Below are 25,327 nucleotides of genomic sequence, written 5' to 3' on the forward strand. Positions count from 1 at the left end.
GGCTTCCTTCTTTTCACTCTGTCATTTGGTTTACAATTGTGGAGTAACTACAATGTTGTAGATCCATCCTCAGTGTTTTCCTATCACAGCCTATAAACTCTGTAATAAATAATACATCATTCCACTTTGACATTATGGGATATTGTGTGAAGGACAGTGACACAACATCTCAGTTTAATCCATTTTAAACTCAAGCTGTAACATAACAACATGAGGCATAAGTCAAGGGGTGTCAATACTTTCTGAAGGCGCTGTATAGGGGTGTCAATACTTTCTGAAGGCGCTGTATAGGGGTGTCAATACTTTCTGAAGGCGCTGTATAGGGGTGTCAATACTTTCTGAAGGCGCTGTATAGGGGTGTCAATACTTTCTGAAGGCGCTGTATAAATACATTTTCAAATCAAATGGTATTCACTACATGCTTGGTAAACAACAGGTGTGGACTAACAGTGAAATGTTTCCTCATTTCATTCCCTCGTCTCAGGAGAATTGTATTAATGGTATCTCTGACAAGATGTGAAAGTTAACATAAAGGTTTACATAAAGGATAAAAGCAGATAATTAGTCCCTGTCATTGAAAGCTGTGAAAATATGTTATGTACTAATAGGTCTTGTGTAACTTGTTTTGAATCACACGGTCCCCCAGCTCCACAGCTAACACAGCTAACACCCAGCTTCAGTCCCTCAGCTCCACAGCTAACACAGCTAACACCCAGCTTCAGTCCCTCAGCTCCACAGATAATACCCCAGCTTCAGTCTTTCAGCTCCACATGCCATTACCTAGCTTCAGTCCCTCAGCTCCACATGCCACGTCCTAGCTTCAGTCCCTCAGCTCCACAGATAATAACCCAGCTTCAGTCCCTCAGCTCCACAGATAATATCCCAGCTTCAGTCCCTCAGCTCCACAGATAATACCCCAGCTTCAGTCCCTCAGCTCCACATGCCACCACCCAGCTTCAGTCCCTCATCTCCACATGCCACCACCCAGCTTCAGTCCCTCAGCTCCACAGATAAACCCCAGCTTCAGTCCCTCAGCTCCACAGATAACATCCCAGCTTCAGTCCCTCAGCTCCACAGATAATACCCCAGCTTCAGTGCCTCAGCTCCACATGCCACCACCCAGCTTCAGTCCCTCAGCTCCACAGATAATACCCCAGCTTCAGTCCCTCAGCTCCACAGATAATACCCCAGCTTCAGTCCCTCAGCGCCACAGAAATACCCAGCTTCAGTCCCTCAGCTCCACAGATAATATCCCAGCTTCAGTCCCTCAGCTCCACAGATATTACCCCAGCTTCAGTCCCTCAGCTCCACAGATAACACCCCAGCTTCCGTCCCTCAGCTCCACAGATAACAACCCAGCTTCAGTCCCTCAGGTCCACAGATAACGTTCCAGCTTCAGTCCCTCAGCTCCACAGATAACCACCCAGCTTCAGCCCCTCAGCTCCACAGATAACATCCCATCTTCAGTCCCTCAGGTCAACAGATAATACCCCAGCTTCAGTCCCTCAGCTCCACAGATAACATCCCAGCTTCAGTCCCTCAGCTCCACAGATAACATCCACGCTTCAGTCCCTCAGCTCCACAGATAACAACCCAGCTTCAGTCCCTCAGCTCCACAGATAACATCCAAGCTTCAGTCCCTCAGCTCCACAGATAACGTTCCAGCTTCAGTCCCTCAGCTCCACAGATAACCTCCCATCTTCAGGCCCTCAGCTCCACAGATAACATCCCAGCTTCAGTCCCTCAGCTCCACAGATAACATCCACGCTTCAGTCCCTCAGCTCCACAGATAACATCCCAGCTTCAGTCCCTCAGTTCCACAGATAACATCCACGCTTCAGTCCCTCAGCTCCACAGATAACAACCCAGCTTCAGTCCCTCAGCTCCACAGATAACCCCCCAGCTTCAGTCCCTCAGCTCTACAGATAACCTCCCAGCTTCAGTACCTCAGCTCCACAGATAACCTCCCATCTTCAGTCCCTCAGCTCAACAGATAACATCCCAGCTTCATTAGAACAATTCCCCTCTGGACCCTCTGAATAAACATAAATAGGTGACCCATATTTGACTAGAGAGAGGGCAGTAACAGTAATGTAACTGTGAAGATGTCTCTTGCTTCATAATGTTGGGGTTCTGTTTATTTCCCAGAGATTTTCCCAGTATCTCAGAGAGCACACATGGACAACTTGAATCAAGTGAGTGGTGACATCATACATTCATTATCATGACATCAACAATGCCGACATCTGGATGTAGTGTAGCTCTTAGTTTTTACTAAATTACACAGTGATTCAAAGAAAACTGAGACGATGTGCTCTAGTAGGAAGACCACTTTGTGCAGCTCACCCTGCACTATCAAGTCTACTTCTCATAAGCTTATCAGGAAAGCATTAAAAACAATCAAGCAACCCAGAAAAGTGCTCAAAATAGGCCATATTAACATATGCAGCCTGAGAAACAAGGTCCATGAAGTCAATAACTTGCTTGTAACAAATAACATGCATATTCTGGCTATCTCTGAAACTCACTTAGATAATTTGACGATACAGTCGTAGCAACATATGGTTATAACATCTACAGAAAAGACAGAAATGCCAACGGGGGTGGTGTTGCAGTCTATATAAAGAACCACATTCCTTTAAAGCTTAGAGACAATCTAATGTTAAATAATGTTGTCACGTATACTCCCTCTCTGGCCTCTAGGTCACCAGACTGCTGATTATTACGCCTGTCACCATCGTCACTCACCTGGACTCCATCTATTTATGTCACTCCATTTGGTTCCTCCCCCAGGCGTTATTGTTTCTGTATCTGTTTCATGTCGGTGTTTGTGTTTCTTCTTTTGTTCATGTTCGTTTATTTATTTATTAAATGTATTCACTCCCTGAACTTGTTTCTCGACTCTCAGCGTACATTGTTACAACTGTTGAAGTAATATGGCTACAGGTTCATCTGCCTCACCTAAAGCCTATTCTTTTTTTTGTATTTTCACCCATTTTTTCTCCCCAATTTCGTGGTATCCAATTGGTAGTTACAGTCTTGTCTCATCGCTGCAACTCCCTTACGGACTCGGGAGAGGCGAAGGTCGAGAGCCATGCGTCCTTCGAAACACAACCCAACCCAACCAAGCCACACTGCTTCTTGACACAATGCCCATTTAACCCGGAAGCCAGCCGCACCAATGTGTCGGAGGAAACACCGTACACCTGGCGACCGTGTCAGTGTGCACTGCGCCCGGCCCGCCACAGGAGTCACTATTGCCCGATGGGACAGGGGTATCCCTGCTGGCCAAACCCTCCCCTAACCCGGACGACACTGGGCCAATTGTTCGCCGCCCCATGGGTCTCCCGGTCACAGCCGGCTGCGACAGAGCCTGGACTCGAACCAAGAATCTCTAGTGGCACAGCCTTAGACCACTGCACCACACGGAAGGCCCCCTAAAGCCTATTCTTGTGGGAAGCTGCTATAGACCACCAAGTGCTAACAGTCAGTATCTGGATAATATGTGTGAAATGCTTGTAAATGTATGTGATATCAACAGAGAAGTATATTTTCTGGGTGATTTAAATATTGACTGGCTCTCATCAGTGCCTGCAACCTGGTTCAGGTTGCCAGTCAACCTTCCAGGGTAGTTACAAACAGTACAGGAATGAAATCATCAACATGTATTGATCACATCTTTACTAATGCTGCAGAAATTTGCTTTAAAGCAGTATCCAAATCCATAGGATGTAGTGATCACAATATAATAGCCATATCTAGGAAAACCAAAGTTCCAAAGGCTGGGCCTAATATAGTGTATAAGAGGTCATACAATATGTTTTGTAGTGATTCATATGTTGATGATGTAAATAATATTTGTTGGTCTGTGGTGTGTAATGAGGAGCAACCAGACGCTGCACTTGACACAATTATGAAATTGCTTATTCCAGTTAATAATAAGCACCCATTAAGAAAATGATTGTAAAAACTGTTAAATCCCCTTGGATTGATGAGGAATTGAAAAATGGTATGGTTGAGAGGGATGAGGCAAAAGGAATGGCAAATAAGTCTGGCAGCCCAACTGTTTGGTAAATTAAGAAATCAAGTGACTGTGTTAAATAAAAATTAAATAAACTATACTATGAAACAAAGATGAATTCTAAAGAAATGAAAAAGCCCCTACGCACCTTAACCTTTATGTAAAAATACACAATGATTCAAAGAAAACAAGCCCCTACACACCTTAACCTTTAAGTGAAAATAACACAGATTTGCTTGTGTCTGCAGGTTCGAGTTTATTTGAATCCCAGAAGATGGGTCGAGCCATATCCGTCACGTCCCCCATGAGTCCCGGGATGCTCCGCTACTCCCCACAGTGCCTGTCTGGACACGTCTCAGTAAGTAGCCACGATGTACTGCTGCTCTGTGGCCAATCATTATCACTCACTAAGGGGATTGGTTGGATCACTTAATTAGTTAATGCTGTTCTCGTTAAGGTGTAAGCTAGTTAGTGAGGATGATAAGTCAGGGGCCTTATGGGTGGAGGAACAACAATGTGCTGTCTGTCATTTGACTGATCTAAATCAATAGACACTGTCCTACGTTTCAAAGATATCTATTTGGTTCCCGTTTCTATAAGTTATTGAGAGAATACTGGACTGGTTTGGTTCCCATCGATGTATGTTATTAAGAGACTACAGGACTGGTTTGGTTCCCATCGATGTATGTTATTAAGAGACTACAGGACTGGTTTGGTTCCCATCGATGTATGTTATTAAGAGAATACAGGACTGGTTTGGTTCCCATCGATGTATGTTATTAAGAGACTACAGGACTGGTTTGGTTCCCATCGATCTATGTTATTAAGAGACTACAGGACTGGTTTGGTTCCCATCTATGTATGTTATTAAGAGACTACAGGACTGGTTTGGTTCCCATCGATGTATGTTATTGAGAGAATACAGGACTGGTTTGGTTCCCATCTATGTATGTTATTGAGAGACTACAGGACTGGTTTGGTTCCCATCGATGTATGTTATTGAGAGACTACAGGACTGGTTTGGTTCCCATCTACGTATGTTATTGAGAGAATACAGGACTGGTTTGGTTCCCATCGATGTATGTTATTACAAGAATAAAGGTGTCACGCCCTGACCTTAGAGATCCTTATTATTCTCTATGGTTGGTTAGGTCAGGGTGTGACTCGGGTGGGAAAGTCTATGTTTTCTATTTCTTTGGTTTTGTCCGAGTGTGGTTCCTAATCAGAGGCAGCTGTCTATCGTTGTCTCTGATTGGGGATCATATATAAGTTGTCAATTTCCTTTTGGGTTTTGTGGGATCTTGTTTTCTGTTTAGTGTCTGTGCCTGACAGAACTGTTCGCTTTCGTTTTGTTGCTGTAGTTATTTTGTTTTAGTGTTTCTTGAATAAACGTATCATGAACACTTACCACGCTGCGCCTTGGTCTACTTCTACCACCAACGAGAGCCGTTACAAAAGGACTGGTTTGGTTCCCATCGATGTATGTTATTACAAGAATAAAGGACTGGTTTGGTTCCCATCTATGCATGTTATTGAGAGAATACTGGACTGGTTTGGTTCCCATCTATGCATGTTATTGAGAGAATACTAGACTGGTTTGGTTCCCATCTATGCATGTTATTGAGAGAATACAGGACTGGTTTGGTTCCCATCTATGTATGTTATTAAGAGAATACTAGACTGGTTTGGTTCCCATCGATGTATGTTATTGAGAGACTACAGGACTGGTTTGGTTCCCATCTATGCATGTTATTGAGAGAATACAGGACTGGTTTGGTTCCCATCTATGTATGTTATTGAGAGAATAAAGGACTGGTTTGGTTCCCATCTATGTATGTTATTGAGAGAATACTAGACTGGTTTGGTTCCCATCTATGCATGTTATTGAGAGACTACAGGACTGGTTTGGTTCCCATCTATGTATGTTATTGAGAGAATAAAGGACTGGTTTGGTTCCCATCTATGTATGTTATTGAGAGAATAAAGGACTGGTTTGCTTCCCATCTATGCATGTTATTGAGAGAATACAGGACTGGTTTGGTTCCCATCTATGTATGTTATTGAGAGAATAAAGGACTGGTTTGGTTCCCATCTATGCATGTTATTGAGAGAATACAGGAATGGTTTGGTTCCCATCTATGTATGTTATTGAGAGAATAAAGGACTGGTTTGGTTCCCATCTATGCATGTTATTGAGAGAATACTAGACTGGTTTGCTTCCCATCTATGCATGTTATTGAGAGAATACAGGACTGGTTTGGTTCCCATCTATGCATGTTATTGAGAGAATAAAGGACTGGTTTGGTTCCCATCTATGTATGTTATTGAGAGAATACTAGACTGGTTTGGTTCCCATCTATGCATGTTATTGAGAGAATAAAGGACTAGTTTGGTTCCCATCTATGCATGTTATTGAGAGAATACTGGACTGGTTTTGTTCCCATCTTTATTTTTATTTTACCTTTATTTAACCAGGTAGGCTAGTTGAGAACAAGTTATCTTTTACAACTGCAACCTGGCCAAGATAAAGCAAAGCAGTGCGACAGAAACAACACAGAGTTACACATGGAATAAACAAGCGTATAGTCAATAACACAATAGAAAAAAAAGAAAGTCTATATACAGTGTGTGCAAATGGCATGAGGAGGTATGGCAACAAATAGGCCATAGTAGCAAAGTAATTACAATGTAGCAGATTAACACTGGAGTGAAAGATGAGCAGATGATGATGAGCAGATGATGGTGTGTAAGTAGTGACACTGGTGTGCAAAAGAGCAGAAAAGTAAATAAAAACAATATGGGGATGAGGTAGGTAGATTGGGTGGGCTATTTACAGATGGGCTATGTACAGCTGCAGCGATCGGTTAGCAGCCCAGATAGCTGATGTTTAAAGTTAGTGAGGGAAATATAAGTCTCCAGCTTCAGCAATTTTTGCTATTTTGTAGATGACATCGCCGAAGTCGAGGATTGGTAGGATAGTCAGTTTTACTAGGGTAAGTTTGGCGGTGTGAGTGAAGGAGGCTTTGTTGCGAAATAGAAAGCCGATTCTCGATATGATTTTGGATTGGAGATGTTTGATATGAGTCTGGAAGGAGAGTTTACAGTCTACCCAGACACCGAGGTATTTGAAGTTGTCCACGTATTCTAGGTCAGAACCGTCCAGAGTAGTGATGCTAGTCGGGTGGGCAGGTGCAGGCAGCGAACGGTTGAAAAGCATGCATTTGGATTTGCTAGCGTTTAAGAGCAGTTGGAGGCCACAGAAGGAATGTTGTATGGCATCTACGTATGTTATTGAGAGAATACAGGACTGGTTTGGTTCCCATCGATGTATGTTATTAAGAGACTACAGGACTGGTTTGGTTCCCATCTATGTATGTTATTAAGAGACTACAGGACTGGTTTGGTTCCCATCGATGTATGTTATTAAGAGACTACAGGACTGGTTTGGTTCCCATCGATGTATGTTATTAAGAGACTACAGGACTGGTTTGGTTCCCATCGATGTATGTTATTAAGAGACTACAGGACAATCAAGCTAACGTTAGCTAGTGTGAGCGGACCAAGTCATTTGGTGTCACTCTAAAGTGGAAAGGTGGAATAAACGAGTCCAGAGTAGGTTTTCTTGATTCAACACAGTTCTCTATTGAGAGATTTCTGACAATACAAACACTCCAACACAGTCAATGAGAATCTCCAAAGGAACAACATACATCTTCTTTAGATGACACAGGATCACCTTACGGTTATCTTCAAATTATAACAACAATCACATATTCGTCACCGTCTTAATGGATCTTCTTGGATAGCACCTCTCTCCCCGTAGCCATTCTCCAGAGATAGTTTATCTTCCCCCCTTTCTTGCTGGTTCCATCCTCTCTCTTGTAGGGGAAAGAGAATATCTCATTAGTACCGTCAGCTGTGCTTAATTGCCTCTGGTTACCTTGTCTCACATGCCTTGTTGGGCTACTATCCGTGAGCTCAGCCTTCCCTCTGGTGGTCCTTCCACACTAGCTTGAGGACAACCTATAATAGCACAGCCTATTTAACCTGAATGACCATCAAATTCAGAATTCGTAACGTTTGTTACTTACCGTTTTCAGTCAGCCAAAAGACTATTAGTCTGTCGAAATAATGTTAGCCGTTTTTCACTTGTCAGTCACACGAGAACTAGACTAAGTATTGGTCACACGACTACTTGTAAGTATTGTAATGGACTTCACGCGCTGGTAGCGGGAGAATTAACCCATTGGCTGGGTGAAATATCCATAGCCCAACCTTAATAACCCAGCACCAACAACCCAAACTGGCTGTATTACAGAAAACAATCTAACCTTGCTGTATTTACAGAAAACAACCCAACTATTGACCCAATGCCTGCAACCAAGCAATTGGGTCATCCAAACAACCCAGCATTTTAGAGTGTAACTTACATCTCAAAGCTGTGCATGCAAGACTTTACCTGTCTGCTGAACACATATTTCTCTGTCCTCAATTTGATGGAAGGCCTGAATCTGACTTTTGCCTTGTAACTGATTGCTTCTAGAAAGACAGAAGGAACAACTCATGATCAAGATGAGCTAGCTACTAGTTTGAAGTAATGACAGATTTATTTGTTACAAAGAATGAATGTATGGGCTACATTTATTACAATAATACATGCATTTACTTGCTTTATCACTCAAAAAAAGCGTTACGAGGGAGTGCACCACAAACATATTTCCAGGGTGTTGATGAATCTTCCTCCCAATACAGCCTCTTCCAACACCACAGGTAGGCGAAGGGTATCCATCTGCAAAAGTGAAGTTTTGCTTTGATGTCAAATCGACTAATTTTGTTCTTAGCTAGCTAGTTACCTACCTTAGCTATTGGGATAGCTAAGATGCTAGAGAGCCGTGACACAAGCATATTGACATGCATATTGGTATTAAAAAACACCAATATATTCAGCTAAAAATATGTGTTCAGGCAAATCAGTGGTTAGCTAGCTACCTATCACATGAATTGTGCAAAAATATAATAGCTAATGTTAGCTAGCTAAATGCTAGCCAGTCACTCAGTGGCATTGACAGATTGAAACTGGTATCAACAAAGTGAGTTTCACTCTATCCTATTAAACATGACATTTCTAAATAGGCATTTAGCTAATAAAATGTTCAAATTTATTAGGAAGTTTCATTACAGTTTTTTACAATCCCTTTGGCACTAATTTCGGAACCTTGATGTCATTTTTCAAAACTCTAGACACAAAACTCACAACTAATGATCAAAATGCAAATTTTTCAAAACTCTAACACTTTTTCCAATTGCTTGGATACAATACACATAAAGCTAAGATCATTTGTTCATTGAACTAAAATCACCTGTTCAAAATGACACAATTTAACATCAAAGTATTACCATTTCAAAATGCAATTCACACATTACATCTGAGATGACTGTCTGTTCATTTCATTACAATGATCTAACTATCGATTGATACAACTGATCAAAATGATAGGTAACCGTTGCATTACTCTTAATGCATAGTTAAATGGAAACTGACAAACAATATTCCATGTTTAGATCATGAAAGTTTCAGGATAACGAGATCCATTGACACCAATTACCGTGGAACATGAACCAATTGGATTACATTATCTATGGATGTAATATTTCATCATCATTCTTTATCAGACACTGTTTCTATGGTCCCATGTACCACTTTTCCAGACCATGTTTTCAGATTTGACATTACTGTACACTCACCGGCCACTTTACTAGGTACACCTATCTAGTACTGGGTAGGACCCCCTTTTGCCTCCACAACAGCCTGAATTATTCACGGTGTTGGACGTTAAGAGATGCCCTTCTGCACACCACTGTTTTAAACAGCTGTTATTTGAGCATTTGTGGCCTTTCTGTTAGCTTGAATGAGTCTGGACATTCTCCTCTGACCTCTCTCATTAACAAGGTGTTTTTGCCCACAGAAGTGTCGCTCACTGAATGTCTTTTGTTTATCACACCATTCTCTGTAAACTCTAGAGATTGTAGTGCATAAAAATCCCAGGAAGGCAGCTGTTTCTGAGATGCTGGAATCACCATGTGTGGCACCAACAATCATACCACGGTCAAAGTTGCTTAGATTACGCATCTTGCCCGTTCTAATGTTTGGTCGAACAACAACTAAAGCTCTCTACTCTATATATTGAGTTGCAGGCAGCCACATGATTCGCTGTTCGAATGTAACCTTCCTTGATGAGCTAAATCAGGTCTGTAGAGCTGATGGTGTGACCTATGTCATTGTGTGGGATAATGTCAGGTTCCACCCCGCTCAAATGGTGCAAGCATGGTTTCAGGCCCATCCACAATTTACCACCCTGTACTTACCCCCATATTCTCCTTTCCTAAAACCCGATTGAGGATTTTTTCTCCATGTGGAGGTGGAAGGTATATGATAGGCGCCCTCACGGACAAGCCACCCTTCTCCAGGCCATGGATGACGCATGGAATGACATCACGGCAGACATCAGGCCTGGATTCACCCGAAGATTCTTCCCAAGATGTTTGGCTGATGAAAACATCCATTGTGATGTGGATGAGAACTTGTGGCCAAATCCACAAGACAGGGTTGATGGAGATATAGAAGTACAGTAATCAATCCTTTGCTTTTGACAGTAAGCCAGGTGAGGAACACTGCAGTTGATGTTTTACTCTAGTTTCTTTCTTTTTTGTAGCTAATTATTTTTGCTTTGATTTAAAGAAACCTATGTTGTGATTTTATTGTATTTCATCAATACATTTCATATTTTGTTCAATGATTAAACTCTGTCTTTAGTATTTTCTCTACTAGTCCTTTTACAGTGATGTATTTACGTGTAGTAGCATAATGAAACATGTATCACATATTTTGTACTACAATATTTAATGATTGTACAAACAACTACACAGTGAAACTATCGGTATCTTGTGTGTGGCTGATCTAAATGAATGTTCCTATGGTATTTCATGATAAATGAGTTATTTGAACCAATGATTCTGCAAGTGCAAGGTTTCTTTAAAGATATGAATCTACAATGCAATGTTTTGAACATTGGACAGCCTGTGATGACCGTTTTGAGTTTTGTGTCTAGAGTTTTGAAAAATGACCCCAAGGTTCTGAAATTAGTGCCAAAGGGATTGTAAAAAACTGTAATAATTAGACACACACCGGACAACTTTGGTAAGTACTGTAGCTAGCTTCCATTTTCCAACAGATTTTTCTAATTCCCTTGATTGGTCATCAACGGTTAGTCATTGGTCATCAACGGTTACTGGTCTTGGAACTCATGTGTTCACCAGAAACATCTTGTGGTAAACTGTTTGCCACTAGTGGCAATAAATGTTGCTTCCACAGGTTAGCCACAGATTCAAATAGAATCTTGAGAGAATTGTCTGCCAGAGAAAAACCTCTAGCGAACTGTTTGACCACTAATGGCAATAAATATTATTGTTGCCAAAGGTTTGCCGCAGATTCACCACTAGTGGCAAACATTTGCAAACTTCAACAACATTTTGTAGCACACTATTTAGTTTGCAGCATATTTGCCACAAACTTGTGGTAAGTTTGCAGCATTAAATTATCGTTTTGTAATGGAGCCTCTCGGTTGTGCAACTAGCGTTTCCAATTTTAGACAATTGTTTCACTTGACCATAATTTGTTTTGCAAAAAAGGAGCAAAGCATTTTCTTTTGAGTTTTAAATCGTTTCAGAGCGTTTTCTTATTAGTTTGAGTTTTAAATTGTTTCAGAGCGTTTTCTTATTAGTTTGAAATCTGAATCAAGCATTTTGAATAGTTTTTCATCACTTCCTTTTTGTTTGCAAAGAAAACATCAACTATAGTGCCTGGCAGCTTCTAATAAACTCTTACTAAAAGACACATTGGCTACTGCTGTGCTGTATTGCTAGACTGCTATATGCTATGCTTTAATGTTAGACCCTCCCAATACATCAGAGTGTTCATCAGCTCATAATATCACAACTCTACTCTCCCTCCAGGTCAAACTGTGGTACGACAAGGTGGGTCACCAGCTCATAGTCACCATCCTGGGAGCTAAAGAATTTCCTTCTAGGGAAGACGGCCGGCCCAGGAACCCCTATGTTAAAATATACCTCCTCCCCGACAGAAGGTAGGAATCAACATCATTCCATGTTTATGTTTTATACCATGGTTGTATTACTGTCTGTCTTATACCATGGTTGAATTACTGTCTTATACCATGGTTGAATTACTGTCTTATACCATGGTTGAATTACTGTCTTATACCATGGTTGTATTACTGTCTGTCTTATACCATGGTTGTATTACCGTCTGTCTTATACCATGGTTGTATTACCGTCTGTCTTATACCATGGTTGTATTACTGTCTTATACCATGGTTGTATTACTGTCTGTCTTATACTGTCACAGCTGTCGTGGAAGAGAGAATGGGACCAAGGCGCAGCGGGTTGCTTGCTCAACATATTTATTAAATAAAATGAGAACACCACGGAAAAACAATAAACAAACTAACGACAGGAACAGAGAAGCAGACTCAACAAAAGCAGTGCTCTCAAACAACTACCCACCAGTGACAAACAAAAACACACACCTATTTATAGGACTCCCAATCAGAGGCAACTAGAAACACCTGCCTCCAATTGAGAGTCCAACACCCAACACTACACACAGAAAACTACCCTAGAATATACACAACACAAACCCTCTGCCACGTCCTGACCAAAACTAATACAATTACTCCCTCTGCTGGTCAGGACGTGACAGTACCCCCCCCCCCCCCCTAAAGGTGCAGACCCTGAATGCACCTCAAAAGAAAAACACAGAAAACCCCCCAAAACAACCAGAAAAATCCCCCTAAACTACAGGGAGGGAAGGGAGGGTGGCTGCCGTCAACTACGGCACTGTGCTACACCCCCCCTCCCCAACCCACCTATATCGGAGGCGGCTCAGGTGCGGGACGTGGACCCCGCTCCACCCTCGGCGTCGCCCACTTAGGTGGTGCCCCTGGCCACGTCGGAGGACTGGTGGGCGACCCTGACTTCGCCCCGCCTGCCGGGCGGCTCTGGCGGCTCCCGGCTGGCGGGCGGCTCTGGCGGCTCCTGACTGGCGAGGCTGGGCTGACGCACTAGAAGCCTGATGCGTGGGGCTGGTACAGTATGTGCCAGTCTGGGCACATGCACCTCAGGGCTAGTGCAGGGAGCGGGAACAGGCCGAGTCGGACTGGGTTGACGCACTAGAAGCCTGATGCGTGGGGCTGGTACTGGATGTGCCAGCCTGGAGACACGCACCTCAGGGCTAGTGCGGGGAGCGGGAACAGGCCGAGTCGGACTGGGTTGACCCACTAGAAGCCTGATGCGTGGGGCTGATACTGGACGTGCCAGCCTGGAGACACGCACCTCAAGGCTAGTGCGTGTAGCGGGAAACACTGGACCGTAGAGGCGCACTGGCAGTCTCGAGCTTAGGGCTGGCATCACCCCTACTGGCTGGATGCCCACTTTCCCCCGGCACATGCGTGGCGCTGGTACTCCGCGTACCGGCCTGAAAATACCCGGCCTCGCCACAGCACCCATCACCCCAAAGCACGGGACCTGTCCAGTATGTCTCTGCCCAAAAAGGGTACAGGGAGCTGGCCTGGGGCTCCATCCTCGCCCCGCCAAACTGCCCTTGTGCCCCCCCCAAAACAATTCTTGGGGCTGCCTCTCGGGCTCCCTTACCAGCCGTGTTCCCTGGGCCTCGCCAGATTTCCTCCGCTGCTTGGTCCTGTTGTGGTGGGTAGTTCTGTCACAACTGTCGTGGAAGAGAGAATGGGACCAAGGCGCAGCGGGTTGCGTGCTCAACATATTTATTAAATAAAATGAGAACACCACGGAAAAACAATAAACAAACTAACGACAGGAACAGAGAAGCAGACTCAACAAAAGCAGTGCTCTCAAACAACTACCCACCAGTGACAAACAAAAACACACACCTATTTATAGGACTCCCAATCAGAGGCAACTAGAAACACCTGCCTCCAATTGAGAGTCCAACACCCAACACTACACATAGAAAACTACCCTAGAACATACACAACACAAACCCTCTGCCACGTCCTGACCAAAACTAATACAATTACTCCCTCTGCTGGTCAGGACGTGACATATACCATGATTGTATTACTGTCTGTCTTATACCATTGTTGTATTATTGTCTTATACCATGGTTGTATTACTGTCTTATACCATGGTTGTATTACTGTCTGTCTTATACCATGGTTGTATTACTGTCTGTCTTATACCATGGTTGTATTACTGTCTTATACCATGGTTGTATTACTGTCTGTCTTATACCATGGTTGTATTACTGTCTGTCTTATACCATGGTTGTATTACTGTCTGTCTTATACCATGGTTGTATTACTGTCTGTCTTATACCAACGTTGTATTACTGTCTTATACCATGGTTGTATTACTGTCTTATACCATGGTTGTATTACTGTCTTATACCATGGTTGTATTACTGTCTGTCTTATACCATGTTTGCATTACTGTCCTAAACCATAATTTTAAAGGATATGGTATTCTTCCTTTTAGTGACAAAAGCAAAAGGAGAACGAAAACGGTGAAGAAGTCCCTGGAGCCTAAATGGAACCAGACGTTCATGTACATGCCTGTCCACTGGAGGGAGTTTAGAGAGCGCATGCTGGAGATCACTCTGTGGGACCAGGCCAGGGTCAGAGAGGAGGAGAGTGAATTCATGGGAGGGGTATGATACATTACACATAATACAACATTACACAACACAATATAATACAACACAGCATAAAACAACACAGTATAATACAACACAGTATAATACAACACAGCATAATACAACACAGCATAATACAACACAGCATAATACAACACAGCATAATATTATTTAACATAACATAATACAACACAGCATAATACAACACAGCATAATACAACACAGCATAATACAACACAGCATAATACAACACAGCATAATACAACACAGCATAATATAACACAGCATAATATTATTTAACACAACATAATACAACACAGCATAATACAACACAGCATAATACAACACAGCATAATACAACACAGCATAATACAACACAGCATAATATTATTTAACATAACATAATACAACACAGCATAATACAACACAGCATAATACAACACAGCATAATACAACACAGCATAATACAACACAGCATAATACAACACAGCATAATATAACACAGCATAATATTATTTAACACAACATAATACAACACAGCATAATACAACACAGCATAATACAACACAGCATAATACAACACAGCATAATACAACACAGCATAATATTATTTAACATAACATAATACAACACAGCATAATACAACACAGCATAATACAACACAGCATAATATTATTTAACACAACATAACATAATACAACACAACATAACATAATACACTGCTCAAAAAAATAAAGGGAACACTTAAATAACACAATGTAACTGTCACGACACCGACGGAAGGTGGCGCCCCTCCTCGACCGAGCGGCGCTCGGCGGTCGTCGTCGCCGACCTACTAGCTGCCATCGATCCTTTTTGTTTCACTTTCTGTTGGTTAGGTCTTGGTAGGCACGCACCTGTTTTGTGTTAGTTATTAGTAGGGGGGGGTATTTAGTTTAGCGAGGTATGTCTGTGTTTGTGCGTGATTATGTTCCTTGTCAGGTTTTGTGGTATCTTGAGGAACGTGTGTTTTTTCCCACTGCCTGTGGTTGGTTTTGTGTTTTATCACCGCAGAGGTATTTATGGGCTGCGTCCCATCTTTTGACGTCTACAAGGGTTTTTGAGCGCGATACTGTTTGACGCCCTGCCCTACCGTGTTTGGACTATCTTTATTTTTGTACATACGGATTAAAGTGTGTTCAAGAATTTACTGTCTCCTGCCCTTGACTCTACCTCTCCTGAATTTGCCAATCTTGGTGTTCTCTGGCAAATGCCAAACGTCCTGCACGGTGTTGGGCTGTAAGCACAACCCCCACCTGTGGACGTCGGGCCCTCATACCACCCTCATGGAGTCTGTTTCTGACCGTTTGAGCAGACACATGCACATTTGTGGCCTGCTGGAGGTCATTTTGCAGGGCTCTGGCAGTGCTTCTCCTGCTCCTCCTTGCACAAAGGCAGAGGTAGCGGTCCTGCTGCTGGGTTGTTGCCCTCCTACAGCCTCCTCCACGTCTCCTGATGTACTGGCCTGTCTCCTGGTAGCGCCTCCATGCTCTGGACACTACGCTGACAGACACAGCAAACCTTCTTGCCACAGCTCGCATTGATGTGCCATCCTGGATGAGCTGCACTACCTGAGCCACTTGTGTGGGTTGTAGACTCCGTCTCATGCTACCACTAGAGTGAAAGCACCGCCAGCATTCAAAAGTGACCAAAACATCAGCCAGGAAGCATAGGAACGAGAAGTGGTCTGTGGTCCCCACCTGCAGAACCACTCCTTTATTGGGGGTGTCTTGCTAATTGCCTATAATTTCCACCTGTTGTCTATTCCATTTGCACAACAGCATGTGAAATTTATTGTCAATCAGTGTTGCTTCCTAAGTGGACAGTTTGATTTCACAGAAGTGTGATTGACTTGGAATTACATTGTGTTGTTTAAGTGTTCCCTTTATTTTTTTGAGCAGTGTATAATATAACATAAGATAATGTAACCTAACATACTATAACATAATTTAACTGAACTGAACATAAGATAATATATAATAATATAACAAAACATAATATAACGTAACATAATGTAACCAAACTTAACATAATATAACATAATTTAACTTAAAAAATATGTAAATTAACAAAATGTAACGTAACGTAATATAATGTAATCTAACATAAGATGATGTAACATAACAATGTAACAAAACATAATGTAACATACCATAACATCACTTAACATAACGTAACATATCATATCATGCAACATAATGTAACATATTTTTCTTTAGCATAACGTAATGTAACATAACGTAACATATTATAACATAACGCAACATAACATAATGTAACATAATGTAATATAATGTAACATAAAGTTACATAACAGAATAATGTAACATAACAAAGTGTAACATAACATACTGTAACATATAATAACATAATTTACCATAATGTAACATAAAATTACATAACATAGCATAATGTAACAAAATACAATGTAACTTAACATAAAGTAACATATTATACCATAACAATGTAACATAACATCATGTAATATAACATAATGCAACATAACATAATGTAACATAAAATAATATAACATAATGTATCATAACATACCATTATGTAAAATAACATAATTAACGTAACATAACAATGTCACAATACATAACTATAATGTAATATAACCTAACGTAACATAATATAACATACCATAATATCATGTAACACAACATAATGTAAGATAACATTATGTAACTTAATTTAACATAACAATGTTACATAATGTAATGTAACATAACATAATGTAACATGACATAACACAACAGAACTAATACATCGTCTGATCATGATTCAAGAATCTACACTAGGATGTTCTCACTTTTACAAATGACACAGAAATAGTCTTTGTAGATTTAGAATTTGGGTTTGGAATTTGATTTCTCTCCTTCTACAATTTGATAATTGTAACACTTTAACTTCGATCTTTTGCTGAAGAGAGCATCAGCCCAACTTTCTGTTTGGATCACATGTTTTACATGGTCTGTTATCTCTTCTGCTAAGTCAGTGAATACATGTATTGTGTTGTCAGATCCTCATACACCTGGAGACAGCCTTGATGGACGACACAGCCCACTGGTACAAGTTGCAAACCCACGATGTATCCTTCTTGGCAATGTCCAACCCCTCACCCTACACGCAGAGGAAACTGCTGCCGGGAGAGAGCCCCACTAGAAGGTTACAGAGTAGGTCTCCACCAGCACCTGCACCACAAACCTAACCATGTCTCTACCAGCACCATACACTTATCCATGTCTCCACTATTCCATACACCTAACCATGTCTCCACCAGCACCTGCACCACAAACCTAACCATGTCTCCACCAGCACCACACCTAACCATGTCCCTACCAGCACCACACACCTAACCATGTCCCCACCAGCACCACACCTAGCCATGACTCTACCAGCATCACACCTAACCATGTCTCTACCAGCACCGAACCTAACCATGTCCCAACCAGCACCACACATAACCATGTCTCTACCAGCACCACACCTAACCATGTCTCTACCAGCACCACACCTAACCATGTCTCTACCAGCACCACACCTAACCATGTCTCTACCAGCACCACACCTAACCATGTCTCTAACTGCACCAGCACCACACCTAACCATGTCTCAACCAGCACCACACCTAACCATGTCTCAACCAGCACCACACCTAACCATGTCTCTAACTGCACCAGCACCACACCTAAACTTGTCTCAACCAGCACCACACCTAACCATGTCTCTACCAGCACCACACCTAACCATGTCTCCACCAGCACCACACCTAACCATGTCTCTACCAGCACCACACCTAACCATGTCTCCACCAGCACCACACCTAACCATGTCTCTACCAGCACCACACCTAACCATGTCTCTACCTGCACCACACACTTAACCATGTCTCTACCAGCACCACACCTAACCATGTCCCCACCAGCACCACACCTAACCATGTCCCCACCAGCACCACACACCTAACCATGTCCTCACCAGCACCACACCTAACCATGTCCCTACCAGCACCACACCTAACCATGTCTCAACCAGAACCACACCTAACCATGTCCCTACCAGCACCACACCTTACCATGTCCGCACCAGCACCACACCTAACCTTGTCTCTACCAGCACCAACCTAACCATGTCTCTACCAGCACCAACCTAACCATGTCTCTACCAGCACCACACACCTAACCATGTTTCCACCAGCACCACACCTAACCATGTCTCTACCAGCACCACACACCTAACCATGTCTCTACCAGCACCACACCTAACCTTGTCTCCATGGTGTGTTGCTTCCCGCACCTCCCCAAGAAATTGTCCTCCTGACTGGCCTCTGGTCACCTCACCCACCTCCCCAAGAGATAGTTAGAACCAACAGACTATAGTGGTTGTCTATACAGCACCATCAGACTATAGTGGTTGTCTATACAGCACCAACAGACAATAGTGGTTGTCTATACAGCACCAACAGACAATAGTGGTTGTCTATACAGCACCAACAGACTATAGTGGTTGTCTATACAGCACCAACAGACTATAGTGGTTGTCTATACAGCACCAACAGACTATAGTGGTTGTCTATACAGCACCAACAGACTATAGTGGTTGTCTATACAGCACCAACAGACTATAGTGGTTGTCTATACAGCACCAATAGACTATAGTGGTTGTCTATACAGCACCAACAGACTATAGTGGTTGTCCATACAGCACCAACAGACTATAGTGGTTGTCCATACAGCACCAATAGACTATAGTGGTTGTCTATACAGCACCAACAGACTATAGTGGTTGTCTATACAGCACCAATAGACTATAGTGGTTGTCTATACAGCACCAATAGACTATAGTGGTTGTCTATACAGCACCAACAGACTATAGTGGTTGTCTATACAGCACCAACAGACTATAGTGGTTGTCTATACACCACCAACAGACAATAGTGGTTGTCTATACAGCACCAACAGACTATAGTGGTTGTCTATACAGCACCAATAGACTATAGTGGTTGTCTATACAGCACCAACAGACTATAGTGGTTGTCTATACAGCACCAACAGACTATAGTGGTTGTCTATACAGCACCAACAGACTATAGTGGTTGTCTATACAGCACCAACAGACTATAGTGGTTGTCCATACAGCACCAACAGACTATAGTGGTTGTCTATACAGTACAGCACCATCAGACTATAGTGTTTGTCAAATATTGTACCAATAGACAATAGTGGTTGTCTATACAGTACCAATAGACTATAGTGGTTGTCTATACAGTACCAACAGACTATAGTGGTTGTCTATACAGCACTAACAGACTATAGTGGTTGTATATACAGTACCAATAGACTATAGTGGTTGTCTATACAGCACCAACAGACTATAGTGGTTGTCTATACAGCAGCAACAGACTATAGTGGTTGTCTATACAGCACCAATAGACTATAGTGGTTGTCTATACAGCACCAACAGACTATAGTGGTTGTCTATACAGTACAGTACCAACAGACTATAGTGGTTGTCTATACAGTACCAATAGACTATAGTGGTTGTCTATACAGCACCAATAGACTATAGTGGTTGTCTATACAGTACCAACAGACTATAGTGGTTGTCTATACAGTACAGCACCAACAGACTATAGTGGTTGTCTATACAGCACCAACAGACTATAGTGGTTGTCTATACAGCACCAACAGACTATAGTGGTTGTCTATACAGCACAAACAGACTATAGTGGTTGTCTATACAGTACAGCACCAATAGACTATAGTGGTTGTCTATACAGCACCAACAGACTATAGTGGTTGTCTATACAGTACCAATAGACTATAGTGGTTGTCTATACAGTACCAACAGACTATAGTGGTTGTCTATACAGCACCAACAGACTATAGTGGTTGTCTATACAGCACCAATAGACTATAGTGGTTGTCTATACAGCAACAATAGACTATAGTGGTTGTCTATACAGTACCAAGACTATAGTGGTTGTCTATACAGTAGAGTACCAATAGACTATAGTGGTTGTCTATACAGTACCAACAGACTATAGTGGTTGTCTATACAGCACCAACAGACTATAGTGGTTGTCTATACAGCACCAACAGACTATAGTGGTTGTCTATACAGCACCAACAGACTATAGTGGTTGTCTATACAGCACCAACAGACTATAGTGGTTGTCTATACAGCACCAATAGACTATAGTGGTTGTCTATACAGTACAGCACCAACAGACTATAGTGGTTGTCTATACAGTACAGTACCAACAGACTATAGTGGTTGTCTATACAGTACAGCACCAATAGACTATAGTGGTTGTCTATACAGCACCAACAGACTATAGTGGTTGTCTATACAGCACCAATAGACTATAGTGGTTGTCTATACAGCACCAATAGACTATAGTGGTTGTCTATACAGCACCAACAGACTATAGTGGTTGTCTATACAGCACCAACAGACTATAGTGGTTGTCTATACAGTACCAATAGACTATAGTGGTAGTCTATACAGCACCAATAGACTATAGTGGTTGTCTATACAGCACCAATAGACTATAGTGGTTTTCTATACAGCACCAATAGACTATAGTGGTTGTCTATACAGCACCAACAGACTATAGTGGTTGTCTATACAGTACCAATAGACTATAGTGGTAGTCTATACAGCACCAATAGACTATAGTGGTTGTCTATACAGCACCAATAGACTATAGTGGTTGTCTATACAGCACCAATAGACTATAGTGGTTGTCTATACAGCACCAATAGACTATAGTGGTTGTCTATACAGCACCAATAGACTATAGTGGTTGTCTATACAGTACAGTACCAACAGACTATAGTGGTTGTCTATACAGCACCATCAGACTATAGTGGTTGTCTATACAGCACCAACAGACTATAGTGGTTGTCTATACAGTACAGTACCAACAGACTATAGTGGTTGTCTACAGTACCAATAGACTATAGTGGTTGTCTATACAGCACCAATAGACTATAGTGGTTGTCTATACAGTACCAATAGACTATAGTGGTTGTCTATACAGTACCAACAGACTATAGTGGTTGTCTATACAGTACCAACAGACTATAGTGGTTGTCTATACAGTACAGCACCAACAGACTATAGTGGTTGTCTATACAGCACCAACAGACTATAGTGGTTATCTATACAGCAACAACAGACTATAGTGGTTGTCTATACAGCACCAACAGACTATAGTGGTTGTCTATACAGTACAGCACCAATAGACTATAGTGGTTGTCTATACAGTACAGTACCAACAGACTATAGTGGTTGTCTATACAGTACAGCACCAATAGACTATAGTGGTTGTCTATACAGCACCGACAGACTATAGTGGTTGTCTATACAGCACCAACAGACTATAGTGGTTGTCTATACAGCACCAATAGACTATAGTGGTTGTCTATACTGCACCAACAGACTATAGTGGTTGTCTATACAGCACCAACAGACTATAGTGGTTGTCTATACAGTACAGCACCAATAGACTATAGTGGTTGTCTATACAGCACCAACAGACTATAGTGGTTGTCTATACAGCACCAACAGACTATAGTGGTTGTCTATACAGCACCAACAGACTATAGTGGTTGTCCATACAGCACCAACAGACTATAGTGGTTGTCTATACAGTACAGCACCATCAGACTATAGTGTTTGTCAAATATTGTACCAATAGACAATAGTGGTTGTCTATACAGTACCAATAGACTATAGTGGTTGTCTATACAGTACCAACAGACTATAGTGGTTGTCTATACAGCACTAACAGACTATAGTGGTTGTATATACAGTACCAATAGACTATAGTGGTTGTCTATACAGCACCAACAGACTATAGTGGTTGTCTATACAGCAGCAACAGACTATAGTGGTTGTCTATACAGCACCAATAGACTATAGTGGTTGTCTATACAGCACCAACAGACTATAGTGGTTGTCTATACAGTACAGTACCAACAGACTATAGTGGTTGCCTATACAGTACCAATAGACTATAGTGGTTGTCTATACAGCACCAATAGACTATAGTGGTTGTCTATACAGTACCAACAGACTATAGTGGTTGTCTATACAGTACAGCACCAACAGACTATAGTGGTTGTCTATACAGCACCAACAGACTATAGTGGTTGTCTATACAGCACCAACAGACTATAGTGGTTGTCTATACAGCACAAACAGACTATAGTGGTTGTCTATACAGTACAGCACCAATAGACTATAGTGGTTGTCTATACAGCACCAACAGACTATAGTGGTTGTCTATACAGTACCAATAGACTATAGTGGTTGTCTATACAGTACCAACAGACTATAGTGGTTGTCTATACAGCACCAACAGACTATAGTGGTTGTCTATACAGCACCAATAGACTATAGTGGTTGTCTATACAGCACCAATAGACTATAGTGGTTGTCTATACAGTACCAACAGACTATAGTGGTTGTCTATACAGCACCAATAGACTATAGTGGTTGTCTATACAGTACCATCCGACTATAGTGGTTGTCTATACAGTACCAAGACTATAGTGGTTGTCTATACAGTAGAGTACCAATAGACTATAGTGGTTGTCTATACAGTACCAACAGACTATAGTGGTTGTCTATACAGCACCAACAGACTATAGTGGTTGTCTATACAGCACCAACAGACTATAGTGGTTGTCTATACAGCACCAACAGACTATAGTGGTTGTCTATACAGCACCAACAGACTATAGTGGTTGTCTATACAGCACCAATAGACTATAGTGGTTGTCTATACAGTACAGCACCAACAGACTATAGTGGTTGTCTATACAGTACAGTACCAACAGACTATAGTGGTTGTCTATACAGTACAGCACCAATAGACTATAGTGGTTGTCTATACAGCACCAACAGACTATAGTGGTTGTCTATACAGCACCAATAGACTATAGTGGTTGTCTATACAGCACCAATAGACTATAGTGGTTGTCTATACAGCACCAACAGACTATAGTGGTTGTCTATACAGCACCAACAGACTATAGTGGTTGTCTATACAGTACCAATAGACTATAGTGGTAGTCTATACAGCACCAATAGACTATAGTGGTTGTCTATACAGCACCAATAGACTATAGTGGTTGTCTATACAGCACCAATAGACTATAGTGGTTGTCTATACAGCACCAACAGACTATAGTGGTTGTCTATACAGTACCAATAGACTATAGTGGTAGTCTATACAGCACCAATAGACTATAGTGGTTGTCTATACAGCACCAATAGACTATAGTGGTTGTCTATACAGCACCAATAGACTATAGTGGTTGTCTATACAGCACCAATAGACTATAGTGGTTGTCTATACAGCACCAATAGACTATAGTGGTTGTCTATACAGCACCAACAGACTATAGTGGTTGTCTATACAGTACAGTACCAACAGACTATAGTGGTTGTCTATACAGCACCATCAGACTATAGTGGTTGTCTATACAGCACCAACAGACTATAGTGGTTGTCTATACAGTACAGTACCAACAGACTATAGTGGTTGTCTACAGTACCAATAGACTATAGTGGTTGTCTATACAGCACCAACAGACTATAGTGGTTGTCTATACAGTACCAACAGACTATAGTGGTTGTCTATACAGTACAGCACCAACAGACTATAGTGGTTGTCTATACAGCACCAACAGACTATAGTGGTTATCTATACAGCAACAACAGACTATAGTGGTTGTCTATACAGCACCAACAGACTATAGTGGTTGTCTATACAGTACAGCACCAATAGACTATAGTGGTTGTCTATACAGTACAGTACCAACAGACTATAGTGGTTGTCTATACAGTACAGCACCAATAGACTATAGTGGTTGTCTATACAGCACCAACAGACTATAGTGGTTGTCTATACAGCACCAACAGACTATAGTGGTTGTCTATACAGCACCAATAGACTATAGTGGTTGTCTATACTGCACCAACAGACTATAGTGGTTGTCTATACAGCACCAACAGACTATAGTGGTTGTCTATACAGTACAGCACCAATAGACTATAGTGGTTGTCTATACAGCACCAACAGACTATAGTGGTTGTCTATACAGCACCATCAGACTATAGTGGTTGTCTATACAGCACCAATAGACTATAGTGGTTGTCTATACAGCACCAACAGACTATAGTGGTTGTCTATACAGCACCAATAGACTATAGTGGTTGTCTATACAGCACCAATAGACTATAGTGGTTGTCTATACAGTACCAACAGACTATAGTGGTTGTCTATACAGCACCAATAGACTATAGTGGTTGTCTATACAGTACCATCCGACTATAGTGGTTGTCTATACAGTACCAAGACTATAGTGGTTGTCTATACAGTAGAGTACCAATAGACTATAGTGGTTGTCTATACAGTACCAACAGACTATAGTGGTTGTCTATACAGCACCAACAGACTATAGTGGTTGTCTATACAGCACCAACAGACTATAGTGGTTGTCTAT

At 41.8% G+C, this 25,327-nt stretch overlaps 1 protein-coding gene across 1 annotated transcript in view; it reads left to right on the top strand.

Moving 5' to 3' along the window:
• The window catches only part of LOC106570772 (regulating synaptic membrane exocytosis protein 2), a gene marked incomplete at its 3' end in the record, with an annotated part of 112,168 nt that overhangs the window by 55,540 nt on the left and 31,301 nt on the right, over positions 1 to 25,327 (top strand). Inside the window, exons 6-10 of the mRNA XM_045693721.1 lie at positions 2,149 to 2,195; positions 4,270 to 4,379; positions 12,035 to 12,165; positions 14,609 to 14,780; positions 17,827 to 17,980. Coding sequence (XP_045549677.1) covers positions 2,149 to 2,195; positions 4,270 to 4,379; positions 12,035 to 12,165; positions 14,609 to 14,780; positions 17,827 to 17,980 — 614 coding nt within the window. The remainder of the gene's footprint in view (positions 1 to 2,148; positions 2,196 to 4,269; positions 4,380 to 12,034; positions 12,166 to 14,608; positions 14,781 to 17,826; positions 17,981 to 25,327) is intronic.

Source organism: Salmo salar, chromosome ssa14 (assembly GCF_905237065.1).
Source record: "Salmo salar chromosome ssa14, Ssal_v3.1, whole genome shotgun sequence".
NCBI classification, from domain to species: Eukaryota; Metazoa; Chordata; class Actinopteri; order Salmoniformes; family Salmonidae; genus Salmo; species Salmo salar.